The sequence below is a fragment of the Physella acuta genome, unplaced genomic scaffold (genome assembly GCF_028476545.2).
Source record: "Physella acuta isolate Inbredline_101_S28 unplaced genomic scaffold, ASM2847654v3 ptg001807l, whole genome shotgun sequence".
NCBI lineage: Eukaryota > Metazoa > Mollusca > Gastropoda > Physidae > Physella > Physella acuta.
The window spans coordinates 101,730-119,285 of NW_026733317.1; the positions used below are offsets into that span (position 1 = coordinate 101,730).

Below are 17,556 nucleotides of genomic sequence, written 5' to 3' on the forward strand. Positions count from 1 at the left end.
TATATATATATATATATATATATATATATATATATATATATATATATATATATGTGTGTATACTTCTTATAAAGTAAATATTAATCACAACATATTATTAAAAGCGCTGTCATTATTTCTTTAGACTGACTTTAGCTACAGTGATAACGATATATATATATATATATATATATATATATATATATATATATATATATATATGGTTAACCAACAATGTATGGTCTCTGTCATGTACATGAATAACGTGAGCAAGCAGTTACACTTCTTCCTGTGCAGTGTTTCTTTCAGACTTTTTTATCCGGGGGGGGGGGGCGGACACTGGTAAAAGTATATATTTTCTATATAAATTCTATGTACTATAACTGGACAAAGATGGTATAAAACGTTATTGCACACAATCAAACCTACTACACGCGGAAGTGCTTACTTCCGCCAACCATAGAGGAAATAAACAACGTGCGTATTTAATCTCAACGGGGTTCTATATTTAGCTTGTTTCTATATCCACACGTATTTTTAGAATTTTTGGACAAAAGTTTGTTTTATTGCATATATTGTTATTTTTGAGAATGTTTCGAAGGCTGCTTGACAGCATCGATATTAGGGCGGCTGTCAAGAAGGTATCGGGTTCGGAACCGACTAAAATTATTGTGGTTTTATTTTTTTTATATAGTCCAAATGACTAACTAAATAGCTATAAAGAGAAGCGTGGGTCACTTTAGTCACTTGGATACCTTTACTAATATTTAAGAAGAGACACACGCTTTTCTTTATAGTTATTTAAATAGTAGTGTATAATTTATTTTCTTCTTTTTAGTGCATTATTACATACAAGCTTGAGACAAAATTTTAATTAATTCATAAAAAATTAATCAGGCAACCATAAAGTCAAATGTAATGTCATGTTGCATTGTCTTCATGTCTTGACCCATGTGCCAACGGTGAAACAAATCTATGAGTTTAGTGTCCAAAATTTCGCTCGGGCGTTTCGATCTACACTGCCGATTGACGACAGACTGACGAGGAAGTAAGTTCATTAAAAGCTTGTAAAAACGTTTTAATAACAAGCTTATATGTAATAATGCACTAAAAAGGAGAAAATAAATTATTCACTACTATTTAAATAACTTTAAAGAAAAGCGTGGGTCTCTTCCTAAATATTAGTAAAAGTATCCAATAGATACTAAAGTGACCCACGCTTTTCTTTATAGTTATTTAAATAGTAGTGTATAAATTATTTTTTTACTTTTTAGTGCATTATTACATACGAGCCGACCCGCGGCGTATCATACGCCGCTATTTAGTTGTTTTATTTTCTACTTTTCAGTAATTCATAATTTGTGAATTCGACAGTACCAATGCTGCCACTGAAAATATTTGCTTTAAAACACTAACCTCCCCCTCCCCCCCAACCCCTTACCCCCCCCCCCGTGAAAGCAGCCTCCTCTTAGTTACCTCCTATAAGTTTAAAATAGTTTCAAACTAAATTATCTGCCCCTAATAGTCGTCACTAAACCCGGCTCTACGATTTGTAAACATTTAGCGTGAACCACAGCTCACCAGACCATGTGGGGGTGGAGTGGGGGTGATAGTGATAGAGAGGAAGAGAGGAGACTACAAGGCGCGCTTGCAGCTTGTTTACTAACGTCTCCCAGAAGAGAATTATATATATAGAAAAGCTTGTTATCAAAATGTTTTTTTTTATGAAATTTTATTTAGTACTTTACTTGTTTTATTTACACTATAGTTGCATGACTAAAAACCAATGCGCACCTATTGAACGTAATGACGCGTGTCTAATAGTGCGGAATAGTTTGATGAGACAGCCTACTAATTTGGACAAAATTTTAATTAATTCATAAAAAATTAATCAGGCAACCAATTAAGTCAAATTTAATGTCATGTTGCATTGTCTTCATGTCTTGACACAGGTACCAACTACGAACCGTATCTGTCAGTTAGAAGTGCCTGCAATTTCGCTCGGGCTTCGATCTAGACAAACAGACTGACGACTTGACTGACGACAGACTGACGAAGAAGTGAGTTAAATAAAAGCTTGTAAAAATGCAGTTATTATGATGTATTGCAATTTAAAAGAAAAATGCAGCATGTGATTGTAATCCCCTTGGCCATATACTTTAACTTGTGTGTAATAGTAACAATTAATTGTTCCCTATTTGTCGCTATAGTGTAAATTGGTCATCTCGAATATTGTGATCTAAAATGTCTACCACTTGTCCCGGACTGCCTATATCTGAATGTCCTCTCCTATACGGGGTCAGCCGATACATATCAATGAGACGCCACGTTTACTCCGGCCATCCATTCACCCATTGCTCTCCTTTATTCGCTGCTGTCTGTGTGGGAATCAGCCTTGTTCCACCCGTACACACAATTCCTCTCCTTATTTCCGTTGTCTGTGGGAACTGTGAGAATTGGATTGCGCCAAAAACTCCGTTCTTGTTTTATCTGTGTGTCCATCACGTCAGTCGTCGCTTGTATGTGTTGTTTGACCTCAGCTGACCCCACGCGTTGACACGTGCATCGAGATGTTGGGTGGAATAGCCCTGGCCTCCACAGGACGTCATTAATACAGGGGGTCACAGGACGTCATTAATACAGGGGTGCACAGGACGTCAAGGTTTATACAGATTACTGGATGTCATTAATACAGGGGGTCACAGGACGTCATTAATACAGGGGTGCACAGGACGTCAAGGTTTATATAGATTACAGGACGTCATTAATACAAGGGTGCACAGGACGTCAAGGTTTATACAGATTACTGGATGTCATTAATGCAGGGGTGCACAGGACGTCAAGGTTTATATAGATTACAGGACGTCATTAATACAAGGGTGCACAGGACGTCAAAGTTTATACAGATTAAAAGGACGTCTTTAATACAGGGGGTCTATAGGACGTCAAGGTTTATACAGATTACAGGACGTCATTAATACAGGGGTGCACAGGACGTCATGGTTTATACAGATTACAGGACGTCATTAATACAGGGGTGCACAGGACGTCAAGGTTTATACAGATTAGAGGACGTCATTAATACAGGGGTGCACAGGACGTCATGGTTTATACAGATTACAGGACGTCATTAATACAGGGGTGCACAGGACGTCAAGGTTTATACAGATTAAAGGACGTCATTAATATCGAAGGTGTACGGGACGTCAGGGTTGAACGAAATATGGGTCGAAAGTTGTGAAATTTTACCCACTTCTAATGAACCGATTTTTTTTTAAAAATTGACTCGTAGATCAAGATTCTATTACATTGCAATCTGACATACGTTTTGTGATAATTAAATATTAATTAATTTTTTTTTATTTTAATGTCAGTATCATGACAAAATGTAATAAGTGCACTAAAAGATAAAAAATAATATTGTTTAAGAATACTCTTATTAAATTGGTTTGAACTACCACGCTTTTCTTTATATTCATATTAACTCATATAAATCATTTTCTTTTCTTGTCAGTGCATACCTAAGTAAACATATGTTATGATAAACTTTTTTTGAGCAATTTGACTTCTCTTTTGTCAGTAATTGCTGGCCTGAATGGTAAATACATGACTACTATATTTAAAAAAAAAAGTTTATTAAGTAAGAGAACGACGTTAAGATATATCTCGAGAAAATTCTGTCAATACTTCAGTATCGGACCCCTCACCCCATGCTGTGTGGGGTCATCTATACATGACACCCTCACACTATCTTAAACATCAGCTGTAGAAAAAATAGTTCTAGACTACTTCTAAAGCAAGTTCCATCTCGACATATTTTTCTTCTAGTTTTCGTTCGATATTTTATTTTTGTATTTACACGAGTAAAATCTACCGCTGGGGGGTGCGTGGGTTTTTTTATTCTGGGAGTGTGAGCAAAAGGTTTCTCTGACGCGCTTGTCACTCGGCTAGATAGATTAGATTAGATTGGATTAGATAAGATAGATCGGCCATAGATAGAGATGATAGATGGATTGATGGCTGGCTGGATGGATCACTTTGTGGTCGCGTGCCCTGGATATGATCATTTGATTGCTTAATGCATTGGGTAATTAGTCTTTGGAGATGGGGGCTGGTATGTGTTGGCTATCCCTTGCCTGGAAACGTTGCTGTCGCTTGTTGGGTTGGGTACAGGGTTGTTTTTTAATAGTGATCCCAACACACGAGTCTTGCCATGCAATCATATCACCCCCCTCAATACATCGCACATAAATACCAAACTACACCTAATACTCTCTACATTACATAACAATAAAACCAAATACACCATAGCCCCCCCCCCCCCCCATACTTCACAATAAACCCAAACCGATGCAGTGTTTCTTTCAGACATTTTTTCTCCGGAGGGGGCAGGGCACTAGTTAAAAAGATATTTTTAATCACACAATACTGCTCTCATTTCGCCCTATACGGAATTCTTTTTCCATCGTCGTTTATTTTAGGGTTTTCTAATGCACTGAAGCAGGTATTGGTCCAGTCATGTGACCTAGCACCAGTCAGTCATATGACCCTCGTACCACTGTCATGTGACCCTAGCACCAGCCTGTCATGTGACCCTATCACCACTCAGTCATGTGACCCTAGCACCACTCAGTCATGTGACCCTAGCACCAGCCTGTCATGTGACCCTAGCACCACTCAGTCATGTGACCCTAGCACCACTCAGTCATGTGACCCTAGCACCAGCCTGTCATGTGACCCTAGCACCACTCAGTCATGTGACCCTAGCACCACTCAGTCATGTGACCCTAGCACCACTCAGTCATGTGACCCTAGCACCACTCAGTCATGTGACCCTAGCACCACTCAGTCATGTGACCCTATCACCACTCAATCATGTGACCCTAGCACCACTCAGTCATGTGACCCTAGCACCACTCAGTCATGTGACCCTAGCACCACTCAGTCATGTGACCCTAGCACCACTCAGTCATGTGACCCTAGCACCACTCAGTCATGTGACCCTAGCACCACTCAGTCATGTGACCCTAGCACCACTCAGTCATGCGACCCTAGCACCAGCCTGTCATGTGACCCTAGCACCACTCAGTCATGTGACCCCGGCACCACTCAGTCATGTGACCCTGGCACCACTCAGTCATGTGACCCTAGCATCCATCTATATGCTTTGACCTAAGTACCCGACACATCTGTAAACCTTTACATCTTTACAACAGTGAAAGCCTAGAGAGTAACAATGTTAAATGTGCCACTTGACTCAGTGTATTAAATGTCAAGGATGTTCACCAGTGCGGGTCGAACTGACCCACCCACTATGTACCCGGACAGATATGTAGGGGTCGTATGATCTATTTATATACATCTAATGTGAACGTGGCTATTTGAGTTGACCCAGGTTTGGGTCTTCCACACGACAAAATGGCTACGATCCTGAATAATTGAGTTGTTGGCGAAGCTCTTTGCTCAGGGGGGATGATTTAGTTCCGGTCTCCCGACCCCCGGGACGGCTAAAAGCCATCTGATGTAGGCCTGCTGTCGTCACGTGGTCATCATCACCGGCTCGTCACGCTGTCACTGACATTGACGGCATCGCTCTCGTCGTCCTGGGTGACATGTCTAGTGTGTCGTGCTGGCTTCACAGTCAATGGTTGGTCGTCACGCTGTCCCCATTGTGACGGGTTGGTCGTTACGCTGTCTTCATTGTGACGGGTTGGTCGTTACGCTGTCCTCATTGTGACGGGTTGGTCGTTACGCTGTCCTCATTGTGACGGGTTGGTCGTCACCCTGTCCCCATTGTGACGGGTTGGTCATCACGCTGTACCCCACAGTGACGGGTTGGTCGTCACGCTATCCCCATTGTGACGGGTTGTGACTTGTCGTTTGAACATTAATGTGGTTAATTCTTCCATTGTTTTATTTGTTTGAAGGTTTGTTTTTGTTTTTCACATCTTCACGTCTTATACAGTCTCCTATAAAACGCTATTTACAAAAATGAAGTTTAGTAATTTGATGGTTTGTTAAGTTTAACTGTAAATTCATTTTAGTATGTCCCACATTTATTATGTGTAAAAGAAAAGTAAATCTATATATATAAAGCAAAGTGGTCAGGTGCCCGATAGGGCACTTCCCGGCGCCGCAGGCGCGTCAAATTTGGCACGATGGTGCCTTGGGGCGATAGAACACGAGGGCCGGTGACGGTTTGCCGAAAAGTCTACGGAGAGGGGGTCAAAACTGACCTCGACTGACCGGCGCCTTATATGGGCTATATTACGAAAAAAAAATTCCTCCGACGACCCCCCTTGAAATTTTGTGAGGTGGTAGGAGAACGCCTTGGGGTGTCCCAAAAAACTCGCCATGTCCGGGAAAATTCGTTAAATGGGTCAAAACTGACCAGTCGTATTTCCCTATATAATCTTTGTATTTTATGGGAAAAACAGAGGGTGATTTCAAAACGGATTTTAGGGCACTTACCGTCTTTACATCTAGCTAATTTTTTGCATGCTCTAAGGTAAATGGCTTGACCTTTAGGAAAAACTGTCGGTTTCACTCAAAGCCCTCGACGAGGGCTAAAAAGTGACCGCGAGTGAAATTCTCTTTATATGAGCTCTATTACGAAAAAAAATCTCCTCCGACGACCCCCCTTGAAATTTTGTGAGGTGGTAGGAGAACGCCTTGGGGTGTCCCAAAAAACTCGCCATGTCCGGGAAAATTCGTTAAATGGGTCAAAACTGACCAGTCGTATTTCCCTATATAATCTTTGTATTTTATAGGAAAAACAGAGGGTGATTTCAAAACGGATTTTAGGGCACTTACCGTCTTTACATCTGGCTAATTTTTTGCATGCTCTAAGGTAAATGGCTTGACCTTTAGGGAAAACTGTCGGTTTCACTCAAAGCCTTCGACGAGGGCTAAAAAGTGACCGCGAGTGAAATTCTCTTTATATGAGCTCTATTACGAAAAAAAATTTCCTCCGACGACCCCCCTTGAAATTTTGTGAGGTGGTAGGAGAACGCCTTGGGGTGTCCCAAAAAACTCGCCATGTCCGGGAAAATTCGTTAAATGGGTCAAAACTGACCAGTCGTATTTCCCTATATAATCTTTGTATTTTATGGGAAAAACAGAGGGTGATTTCAAAACGGATTTTAGGGCACTTACCGTCTTTACATCTGGCTAATTTTTTGCATGTTCTAAGGTAAATGGCTTGACCTTTAGGAAAAACTGTCGGTTTCACTCAAAGCCCTCGACGAGGGCTAAAAAGTGACCGCGAGTGAAATTCTCTTTATATGAGCTCTATTACGAAAAAAATTTTCCTCCGACGACCCCCCTTGAAATTTTGTGAGGTGGTAGGAGAACGCCTTGGGGTGTCCCAAAAAACTCGCCATGTCCGGGAAAATTCGTTAAATGGGTCAAAACTGACCAGTCGTATTTCCCTATATAATCTTTGTATTTTATGGGAAAAACAGAGGGTGATTTCAAAACGGATTTTAGGGCACTTACCGTCTTTACATCTGGCTAATTTTTTGCATGCTCTAAGGTAAATGGCTTGACCTTTAGGGAAAACTGTCGGTTTCACTCAAAGCCCTCGACGAGGGCTAAAAAGTGACCGCGAGTGAAATTCTCTTTATATGAGCTCTATTACGAAAAAAAAATTCCTCCGACGACCCCCCTTGAAATTTTGTGAGGTGGTAGGAGAACGCCTTGGGGTGTCCCAAAAAACTCGCCATGTCCGGGAAAATTCGTTAAATGGGTCAAAACTGACCAGTCGTATTTCCCTATATAATCTTTGTATTTTATGGGAAAAACAGAGGGTGATTTCAAAACGGATTTTAGGGCACTTACCGTCTTAACATCTGGCTAATTTTTTGCTTGCTTTTAGGTAAATGGCTTGACCTTAAGGGAAAACTGTCGGTTTCACTCAAAGCCCTCGACGAGGGCTAAAACGTGACCGCGAGTGAAATTCTCTTTATATGAGCTCTATTACGAAAAAAAATTTCCTCCGACGACCCCCCTTGAAATTTTGTGAGGTGGTAGGAGAACGCCTTGGGGTGTCGCAAAAAACTCGCCATGTCCGGGAAAATTCGTTAAATGGGTCAAAACTGACCAGTCGTATTTCCCTATATAATCTTTGTATTTTATGGGAAAAACAGAGGGTGATTTCAAAACGGATTTTAGGGCACTTACCGTCTTTACATCTGGCTAATTTTTTGCATGCTCTAAGGTAAATGGCTTGACCTTTAGGGAAAACTGTCGGTTTCACTCAAAGCCTTCGACGAGGGCTAAAAAGTGACCGCGAGTGAAATTCTCTTTATATGAGCTCTATTACGAAAAAAAAATTCCTCCGACGACCCCCCTTGAAATTTTGTGAGGTGGTAGGAGAACGCCTTGGGGTGTCCCAAAAAACTCGCCATGTCCGGGAAAATTCGTTAAATGGGTCAAAACTGACCAGTCGTATTTCCCTATATAATCTTTGTATTTTATGGGAAAAACAGAGGGTGATTTCAAAACGGATTTTAGGGCACTTACCGTCTTAACATCTGGCTAATTTTTTGCATGCTTTTAGGTAAATGGCATGACCTTAAGGGAAAACTGTCGGTTTCACTCAAAGCCCTCGACGAGGGCTAAAACGTGACCGCGAGTGAAATTCTCTTTATATGAGCTCTATTACGAAAAAAAATTTCCTCCGACGACCCCCCTTGAAATTTTGTGAGGTGGTAGGAGAACGCCTTGGGGTGTCGCAAAAAACTCGCCATGTCCGGGAAAATTCGTTAAATGGGTCAAAACTGACCAGTCGTATTTCCCTATATAATCTTTGTATTTTATGGGAAAAACAGAGGGTGATTTCAAAACGGATTTTAGGGCACTTACCGTCTTTACATCTGGCTAATTTTTTGCATGCTCTAAGGTAAATGGCTTGACCTTTAGGGAAAACTGTCGGTTTCACTCAAAGCCTTCGACGAGGGCTAAAAAGTGACCGCGAGTGAAATTCTCTTTATATGAGCTCTATTACGAAAAAAAAATTCCTCCGACGACCCCCCTTGAAATTTTGTGAGGTGGTAGGAGAACGCCTTGGGGTGTCCCAAAAAACTCGCCATGTCCGGGAAAATTCGTTAAATGGGTCAAAACTGACCAGTCGTATTTCCCTATATAATCTTTGTATTTTATGGGAAAAACAGAGGGTGATTTCAAAACGGATTTTAGGGCACTTACCGTCTTTACATCTGGCTAATTTTTTGCATGTTCTAAGGTAAATGGCTTGACCTTTAGGAAAAACTGTCGGTTTCACTCAAAGCCCTCGACGAGGGCTAAAAAGTGACCGCGAGTGAAATTCTCTTTATATGAGCTCTATTACGAAATTTTTTTTCCTCCGACGACCCCCCTTGAAATTTTGTGAGGTGGTAGGAGAACGCCTTGGGGTGTCGCAAAAAACTCGCCATGTCCGGGAAAATTCGTTAAATGGGTCAAAACTGACCAGTCGTATTTCCCTATATAATCTTTGTATTTTATGGGAAAAACAGAGGGTGATTTCAAAACGGATTTTAGGGCACTTACCGTCTTTACATCTGGCTAATTTTTTGCATGCTCTAAGGTAAATGGCTTGACCTTTAGGGAAAACTGTCGGTTTCACTCAAAGCCCTCGACGAGGGCTAAAAAGTGACCGCGAGTGAAATTCTCTTTATATGAGCTCTATTACGAAAAAAAATCTCCTCCGATGACCCCTCTTGAAATTTTGTGAGGTGGTAGGAGAACGCCTTGGGGTGTCCCAAAAAACTCGCCATGTCCGGGAAAATTCGTTAAATGGGTCAAAACTGACCAGTCGTATTTCCCAATATAATCTTTGTATTTTATGGGAAAAACAGAGGGTGATTTCAAAACGGATTTTAGGGCACTTACCGTCTTTACATCTGGCTAATTTTTTGCATGCTCTAAGGTAAATGGCTTGACCTTTAGGGAATACTGTCGGTTTCACTCAAAGCCCTCGACGAGGGCTAAAAAGTGACCGCGAGTGAAATTCTCTTTATATGAGCTCTATTACGAAAAACAAATTCCTCCGACGACCCCCCTTGAAATTTTGTGAGGTGGTAGGAGAACGCCTTGGGGTGTCCCAAAAAACTCGCCATGTCCGGGAAAATTCGTTAAATGGGTCAAAACTGACCAGTCGTATTTCCCTATATAATCTTTGTATTTTATGGGAAAAACAGAGGGTGATTTCAAAACGGATTTTAGGGCACTTACCGTCTTTACATCTGGCTAATTTTTTGCATGCTCTAAGGTAAATGGCTTGACCTTTAGGGAATACTGTCGGTTTCACTCAAAGCCCTCGACGAGGGCTAAAAAGTGACCGCGAGTGAAATTCTCTTTATATGAGCTCTATTACGAAAAAAAAATTCCTCCGACGACCCCCCTTGAAATTTTGTGAGGTGGTAGGAGAACGCCTTGGGGTGTCCCAAAAAACTCGCCATGTCCGGGAAAATTCGTTAAATGGGTCAAAACTGACCAGTCGTATTTCCCTATATAATCTTTGTATTTTATGGGAAAAACAGAGGGTGATTTCAAAACTGATTTTAGGACACTTACCCTCTTTACATCTGACTAATTTTTTGTATACACCTCAAAAGCTGAATACGCCGTATGGAAAACTGTTGGTCAGACTTATAGCCTTCTTAGAGGGCTAAAAATGACCGCGAGTGAAATTCTCATTATACAAGATTTGGTCATTTGGTCTTTGAACAGGGGAGGTAACTTTTTAATGTAATAATTTTTAAATATTTTGTATACTCTTTTTAAGAAAAAAACAAAAATCATAAAGTATAGCATTGTTTTAAATAAATTTTTTGTTACGAATTAAGTTTTGCATTGAACTGTAATTATATCAATTAATTGCGAAAGTAATTTATTATAATATTTGATTGATAATATTAAGAAAACCCTTGCAGTTCTAATAACCGTACAAGTAATAAGTTTGCGAATATTCCATCGATTTTTTCAGTGACATTAAAATACTCCACTGTAAAAATTTAGGCCCTAAGCATTTAAGATAGCAGCCAATCACCTATTAATTAATCATTCAATTCCCCAACTTTTTTGAAAACCTAAGCGAAGCTAGGCAGTATGCCTAGTAAAATATAAATTGACTAAAATCATCCTAAATAATAATATTTTGATGTGCGATATTTTGTCTGCGATATTCTGTCTGATATTGTTTATCCAAGATACCATTTGTCCTGATATATTTTGTTCTCAGATCTTCTGTCCGTGGAATCATTTGTCCTTGAGATTTTTTGTCCTGATATCATTTGTCCATCACCGGCTGGGAGTTGTCCCCCATATTAACAAAATTTCTCGTGCCTCGAGGGTCATGCTGCCCCAGCTGTCATTCTAAGGTCATGAACTTGTTCCAGATTTCAGGGACCCATGCATGTCTGAGAGTTCATGAACTTGTGTACTTATAACAATGACCTGACTGTAGAGTATAAAAATCAGTTGACTGCAGATTTCTTTTTGTGGATGTTGTGAATAATGAGTTGACTGCAGATGTTGTGTTGATGTTGAAAATAATGATTTGACTGCAGATGTTGTGTGTATGATAAGGCGATCACGATGCAAATATCAACTTGCAGTCGTGATTGCGGAGGGCATGCGCTGGTTTGTTTATCGAGAAAACAGCTGTCGGTGAAATCACGAGCCGACCTAAATCTATTCCATGTTGTTCTTTCTTTGACCGATCAAAGGATTACGTCTGCATAAAAATAAACAGTGTCTAGATACTTTTTCGGCTTGCACTTTTGGGGATCTACTCTAAACTAAACAATATATTTTCGACAGTTGGTCTTTGAACCTTGTTATGATCTACTCTAAACTAAACAATATATTTTCGACAGTTGGTCTTTGAACCTTGTTGATCTACTCTAAACTAAACAATATATTTTCGACAGTTGGTCTTTGAACCTTGTTGATCTACTCTAAACTAAACAATATATTTTCGACAGTTGGTCTTTGAACTTTGTTGATCTACTCTAAACTAAACAATATATTTTCGACAGTTGGTCTTTGAACCTTGTTAGGATCTGCTCTAAACTACACAATATATTTTCGACAGTTGGTCTTTGAACCTTGTTATGATCTACTCTAAACTAAACAATATATTTTCGACAGTTGGTCTTTGAACCTTGTTATGATCTACTCTAAACTAAACAATATATTTTCGCCAGTTGGTCTTTGAACTTTGTTATGATCTACTCTAAACTAAACAATATATTTTCGACAGTTGGTCTTTGAACCTTGTTAGGATCTACTCTAAACTAAACAATATATTTTCAACATTTGGTCTTTGAACTTTGTTATGATCTACTCTAAACTAAACAATATATTTTCGACAGTTGGTCTTTGAACTTTGTTATGATCTACTCTAAACTAAACAATATATTTTCGACAGTTGGTCTTTGAACTTTGTTATGATCTACTCTAAACTAAACAATATATTTTCGACAGTTAGTCTTTGAACTTTGTTATGATCTACTCTAAACTAAACAATATATTTTCGACAGTTGGTCTTTGAACTTTGTTATGATCTACTCTAAACTAAACAATATATTTTCGACAGTTGGTCTTTGAACCTTGTTAGGATCTGCTCTAAACTAAACAATATATTTTCGACAGTTGGTCTTTGAACTTTGTTATGATCTACTCCAGACAATTTATTCCATCAACAGCTAATGTTGTCATTGTGTTAGGAACTACTTCAATTAATAACATTCTACTTTTGGTTTTTCAACTGTGTTATAGCCTTCTCGAGACAATGTTTCAAGTGAACTGAAGTCAGATGACAATGTGTAATATTGACTGAAGATACGAGACAATGTTGAAAGTGACCTAAAGTCACGTGACAATATTTAATATTGACTGAAGATACGAGACAATGTTGAATGTGACCTAAAGTCACGTGACAATATTTAATATTGACTGAAGATACGAGACAATGTTGAATGTGACCTAAAGTCACGTGACAATATTTAATATTGACTGAAGATACGAGACAATGTTGAATGTGACCTAAAGTCACGTGACAATATTTAATATTGACTGAAGATACGAGACAATGTTGTATGTGGCCTAAAGTCACATGATAATGTTGAATGTGGCCTAAAGTCACATGACAGTGTTTAAAATTGACTGAAGATACGAGACAATGTTGAATGTGGCCTAAAGTCACGTGACAGTGTGTAATATTAACTGAAGATACGAGACAATGTTGAATGTGGCCCAAAGTCACGTGACCATTTCCTCTTGTAATCTCCCAGGCTGCCCATCGATGCCTGTGAGCTGGTTGTTCTTCACGCCGTCCCCCTTGGTCAGGACATCAGGGTCACCGACAAAAGGAGGCGAGAGGTAAGTGTTTAAACACATCCCTGGGTGGTAAACACGTCGCTGGGTGGTAAACATGTCACTGGGTGGTAAACACAACACCCAGTGGTAAACATATCACTGGGTGGTAAGCACATCACTGGGTGGTAAACACATCACTGAGTGGTAAACATATTACTGAGTGGTAAACACATCACTGAGTGGTAAACTCATCCCTTAGTGCTAAACACAACACTTAGTGGTAAACTCATCCCTTAGTGGTAAACACAACACTTAGTGGTAAACTCATCCCTTAGTGGTAAACTCATCCCTTAGTGGTAAACACATCACCTAGTGGTAAACATACCACAGAGTAGTAAACACATCAATGAGTGGTAAACACAACACTTAGTGGTAAACACAACACTGAGTGTTAAACACAACACTGGGTGGTAAACATACCACAGGGTGGTAAACACAACACTTAGTGGTAAACACATCACTGAGTGGTAAACATACCACTGAGATAGTGATAAGAAAGTTTGCATCTTGCAAGAACTTGTACATACCGCACTATAGAAATGCATTCATCACAATTGTGTCGTACTGTTAATAAGGCTTGAACGATTTGGTTTTCCCTGGGTCTAGATATGTAATATCCTGCCTATAATGTTTCATGTGATGTCCTACCCTGGTCCTAGCTCAGTCCTACCCTGCCTATAATGTTTCATGTGATGTCCTACCCTGGTCCTAGCTCAGTCCTACCCTGCCTATAATGTTTCATGTGATGTCCTACCCTGGTCCTAGCTCAGTCCTACCCTGCCTATAATATTTCATGTGATGTCCTACCCTGGTCCTAGCTCAGTCCTACCCTGCCTATAATGTTTCATGTGATGTCCTACCCTGGTCCTAGCTCAGTCCTACCCTGCCTATAATGTTTCATGTGATGTCCTACCCTGGTCCTAGCTCAGTCCTACCCTGCCTATAATGTTTCATGTGATGTCCTACCCTGGTCCTAGCTCAGTCCTACCCTGCCTATAATGTTTCATGTGATGTCCTACCCTGGTCCTAGCTCAGTCCTACCCTGCCTATAATGTTTCATGTGATGTCCTACCCTGGTCCTAGCTCAGTCCTACCCTGCCTATAATGTTTCATGTGATGTCCTACCCTGGTCCTAGCTCAGTCCTACCCTGCCTATAATGTTTCATGTGATGTCCTACCCTGGTCCTAGCTCAGTCCTACCCTACCTATAATGTTTCATGTGATGTCCTACCCTGGTCCTAGCTCAGTCCTACCCTGCCTATAATGTTTCATGTGATGTCCTACCCTGGGCCTAACTCAGTCCTACCCTGCCTATAATGTTTCATGTGATGTCCTACCCTGGTCCTACATCAGTCCTACCCTGCCTATAATGTTTCATGTGATGTCCTATCCTGCCTATAATGTGATGTCCTACCCTGGTCCTAGATTAGTCCTATCCTGCTTATGTTTCATGTGATGTCCTATCCTGCCTATAATGTGATGTGCTATCGTGGTCCTAGATTAGTCCTATCCTGCTAATGTTTCATGTGATGTCCTACCCTGGTCTATAATTAATGTGATGTCCTCCCCTGGTCCTAGCTCAGTCCTATCCTGCTAATGTTTCATGTGATGTCCTCCCCTGGTCCTAGCTCAGTCCTATCCTGCTAATGTTTCATGTGATGTCCTCCCCTGGTCCTAGCTCAGTCCTATCCTGCTAATGTTTCATTTGATGTCCTCCCCTGGTCCTAGCTCAGTCCTATCCTGGCGAGTGAAGTCACCACCACCCTGTCAGGCCGCCATGTCTACAACAAACTTGTTCTTCTCTGCTGTCAACACTTTGACCTCTGTTCTACCACAGTCACCGGCATCCCTATGAAGGTAAGCTTTTATGTGTGTCTCTTCTCTGTCTTCAAAGGTAGGTGTGAGTCTTATCTCTACTTCCACAATGAAGGGAAACAATTTGTGTTGAGATTTGTGTACAATAATCACGACCCTACTGGGAGCAGGACATTACCCCCCCTCCCCAATTACCTTCTCGGACCCCCCCCCTATTAGCCCCGTACTGCAGGACAGTGCCCCCCCCCCCATTTAGGGTTAGGCATAGGGGGGGTAATGTCCGAAGGGTAATTGATGTGGGGTGGGGAGTAATGTCCTAGAACTAGTTAGGGCAAGCATCACAAGACACCACAAGAGTAGCTACCATCATAGGGCTCCACTAGAGGGGCAACTATCACAGGGCTCCACCAGAGGAGCAACCATCACAGGACCAGATGGGCTACCATCTCTCCCCAAAGACCTCCCTGCGAAATTTGAACCCTATGAGGAGAAAAAAAACCAAGTGTTTTTCTCACTGTGACAAAATAAAGTAGTTGCTCATCCATCATCTACTTGATAAAAAACAGATGATGTTTTTTCATCCTCGAATACCCCTCTATTGATTGGGCTTTTAAGAAGTTGAATACCAAAAGGCAAAAATGGACTGGTTTTATTTATTTATTTTTTATATTGGCTACGTCAGATTCAATAACTTTGAAGAATGTAAACAATTTTCAGTTTTCTTCAATTCTATTCCGTAGTGTTTGTACTTGATTGCACTCTCTCGCTAGTGGGTCTCTTGGTGGTGGGATGTCGCTTTGAATCCCACTCTCTGGCTAGTGGGTCTCTCGGTGGTGGGGATGTCGCTTTGAATCCCACTCTCTGGCTAGTGGGTCTCTCGGTTGTGGGATGTCGCTTTGAATCCCACTCTCTGGCTAGTGGGTCTCTCGGTTGTGGGATGTCGCATTGAATCCCACTCTATCGCTAGTGGGTCTCTCGGTTGTGGGATGTCGCATTGAATCCCACTCTATCGCTAGTGGGTCTCTCGGTTGTGGGATGTCGCATTGAATCCCACTCTCTGGCTAGTGGGTCTCTCGTTGGTGGGTATGTCGCTTTGAATCCCACTTGCGGGTGGCAATTGTTTGTTTACATTCAACGGCTTGGCCTCGTGCGAAGTTTGATGCCATATTTGGAACAGTCGTATTTGTGTTTTAATACATATTTATTGGGGAATTGTTTGGAGTTGGACAACATTTTAGAGATAGATTTGGTTACCAATCGTGTTTTGAGATGAGCTATATCTTTAGATAAAGATTTTGTTACCCATCGAATGTATGTTTTATGTCAGAATTCTACCGATGGAATAATGATGTGATGGCACCAATGCAAGTATAACGGGCTCGTGTCTTGGGGACGTCACAGAGTCCACCCTGATGGGCAGCTTACTCACCTTAAGGAAACTAAGGTGGCTGGGCATAGTGCTGACCACACTATCCCCTTGTATGCCCTAAGTCATTTTAACAGATAAACTCTACTACATTTGCCCCATGTGTCGTGGGCATGAACGGGAGAAGATGATGAATGTAATGCAGCAAAACTCTACTTCAGTGATACATCCAACAAAACTTCTTTGGGCCTGTAACTAAAACATCAGTTTAATTGTGGGCTGTAACTATAAAATCAGTTTAATTGTGGGCCTATAACTAAAACATCAGTTTAATTGTGGGCCTGTAACTAAAAGATCAGTTTAATTGTGGGCCTGTAACTATAAAATCAGTTTAACTGTGGGCCTATAACTAAAACATCAGTTTAATTGTGGGCCTGTAACTAAAACATCAGTTTAATTGTGGGCCTATAACTAAAACATCAGTTTAACTGTGGGCCTGTAACTAAAACGTCAGTTTAATTGTGGGCCTATACCTAAAACATCAGTTTAATTGTGGGCCTATAACTAAAACATCAGTTTAATTGTGGGCCTGTAACTAAAACATCAGTTTAATTGTGGGCCTGTAACTATAAAATCAGTTTAACTGTGGGCCTATAACTAAAACATCAGTTTAACTGTGGGCCTGTAACTAAAACGTCAGTTTAATTGTGGGCCTATACCTAAAACATCAGTTTAATTGTGGGCCTATAACTAAAACATCAGTTTAATTGTGGGCCTGTAACTAAAACATCAGTTTAATTGTGGGCCTGTAACTATAAAATCAGTTTAATTGTGGGCCTATAACTAAAACATCAGTTTAATTGTGGGCCTGTAACTAAAACATCAGTTTAATTGTGGGCCTGTAACTATAAAATCAGTTTAACTGCAGGCCTGTAACTATAAAATCAGTTTAATTGTGGGCCTATAACTAAAACATCAGGCTTAGTGTGGGCCTGTAACTAAAACATCAGCCT

General features: G+C 40.6%; 1 protein-coding gene across 2 annotated transcripts in view; it reads left to right on the forward strand.

Annotated features, from left to right (window-relative positions):
* Positions 1–17,556, forward strand: part of LOC131930583 (integrator complex subunit 13) — a 79,349-nt gene that overhangs the window by 48,368 nt on the left and 13,425 nt on the right. For both annotated transcript variants that reach the window (XM_059287130.1, XM_059287131.1), the window contains exons 6-7: positions 13,278–13,365; positions 15,091–15,219. In XM_059287130.1, the coding sequence (XP_059143113.1) occupies positions 13,278–13,365; positions 15,091–15,219 (217 nt within the window). The remainder of the gene's footprint in view (positions 1–13,277; positions 13,366–15,090; positions 15,220–17,556) is intronic.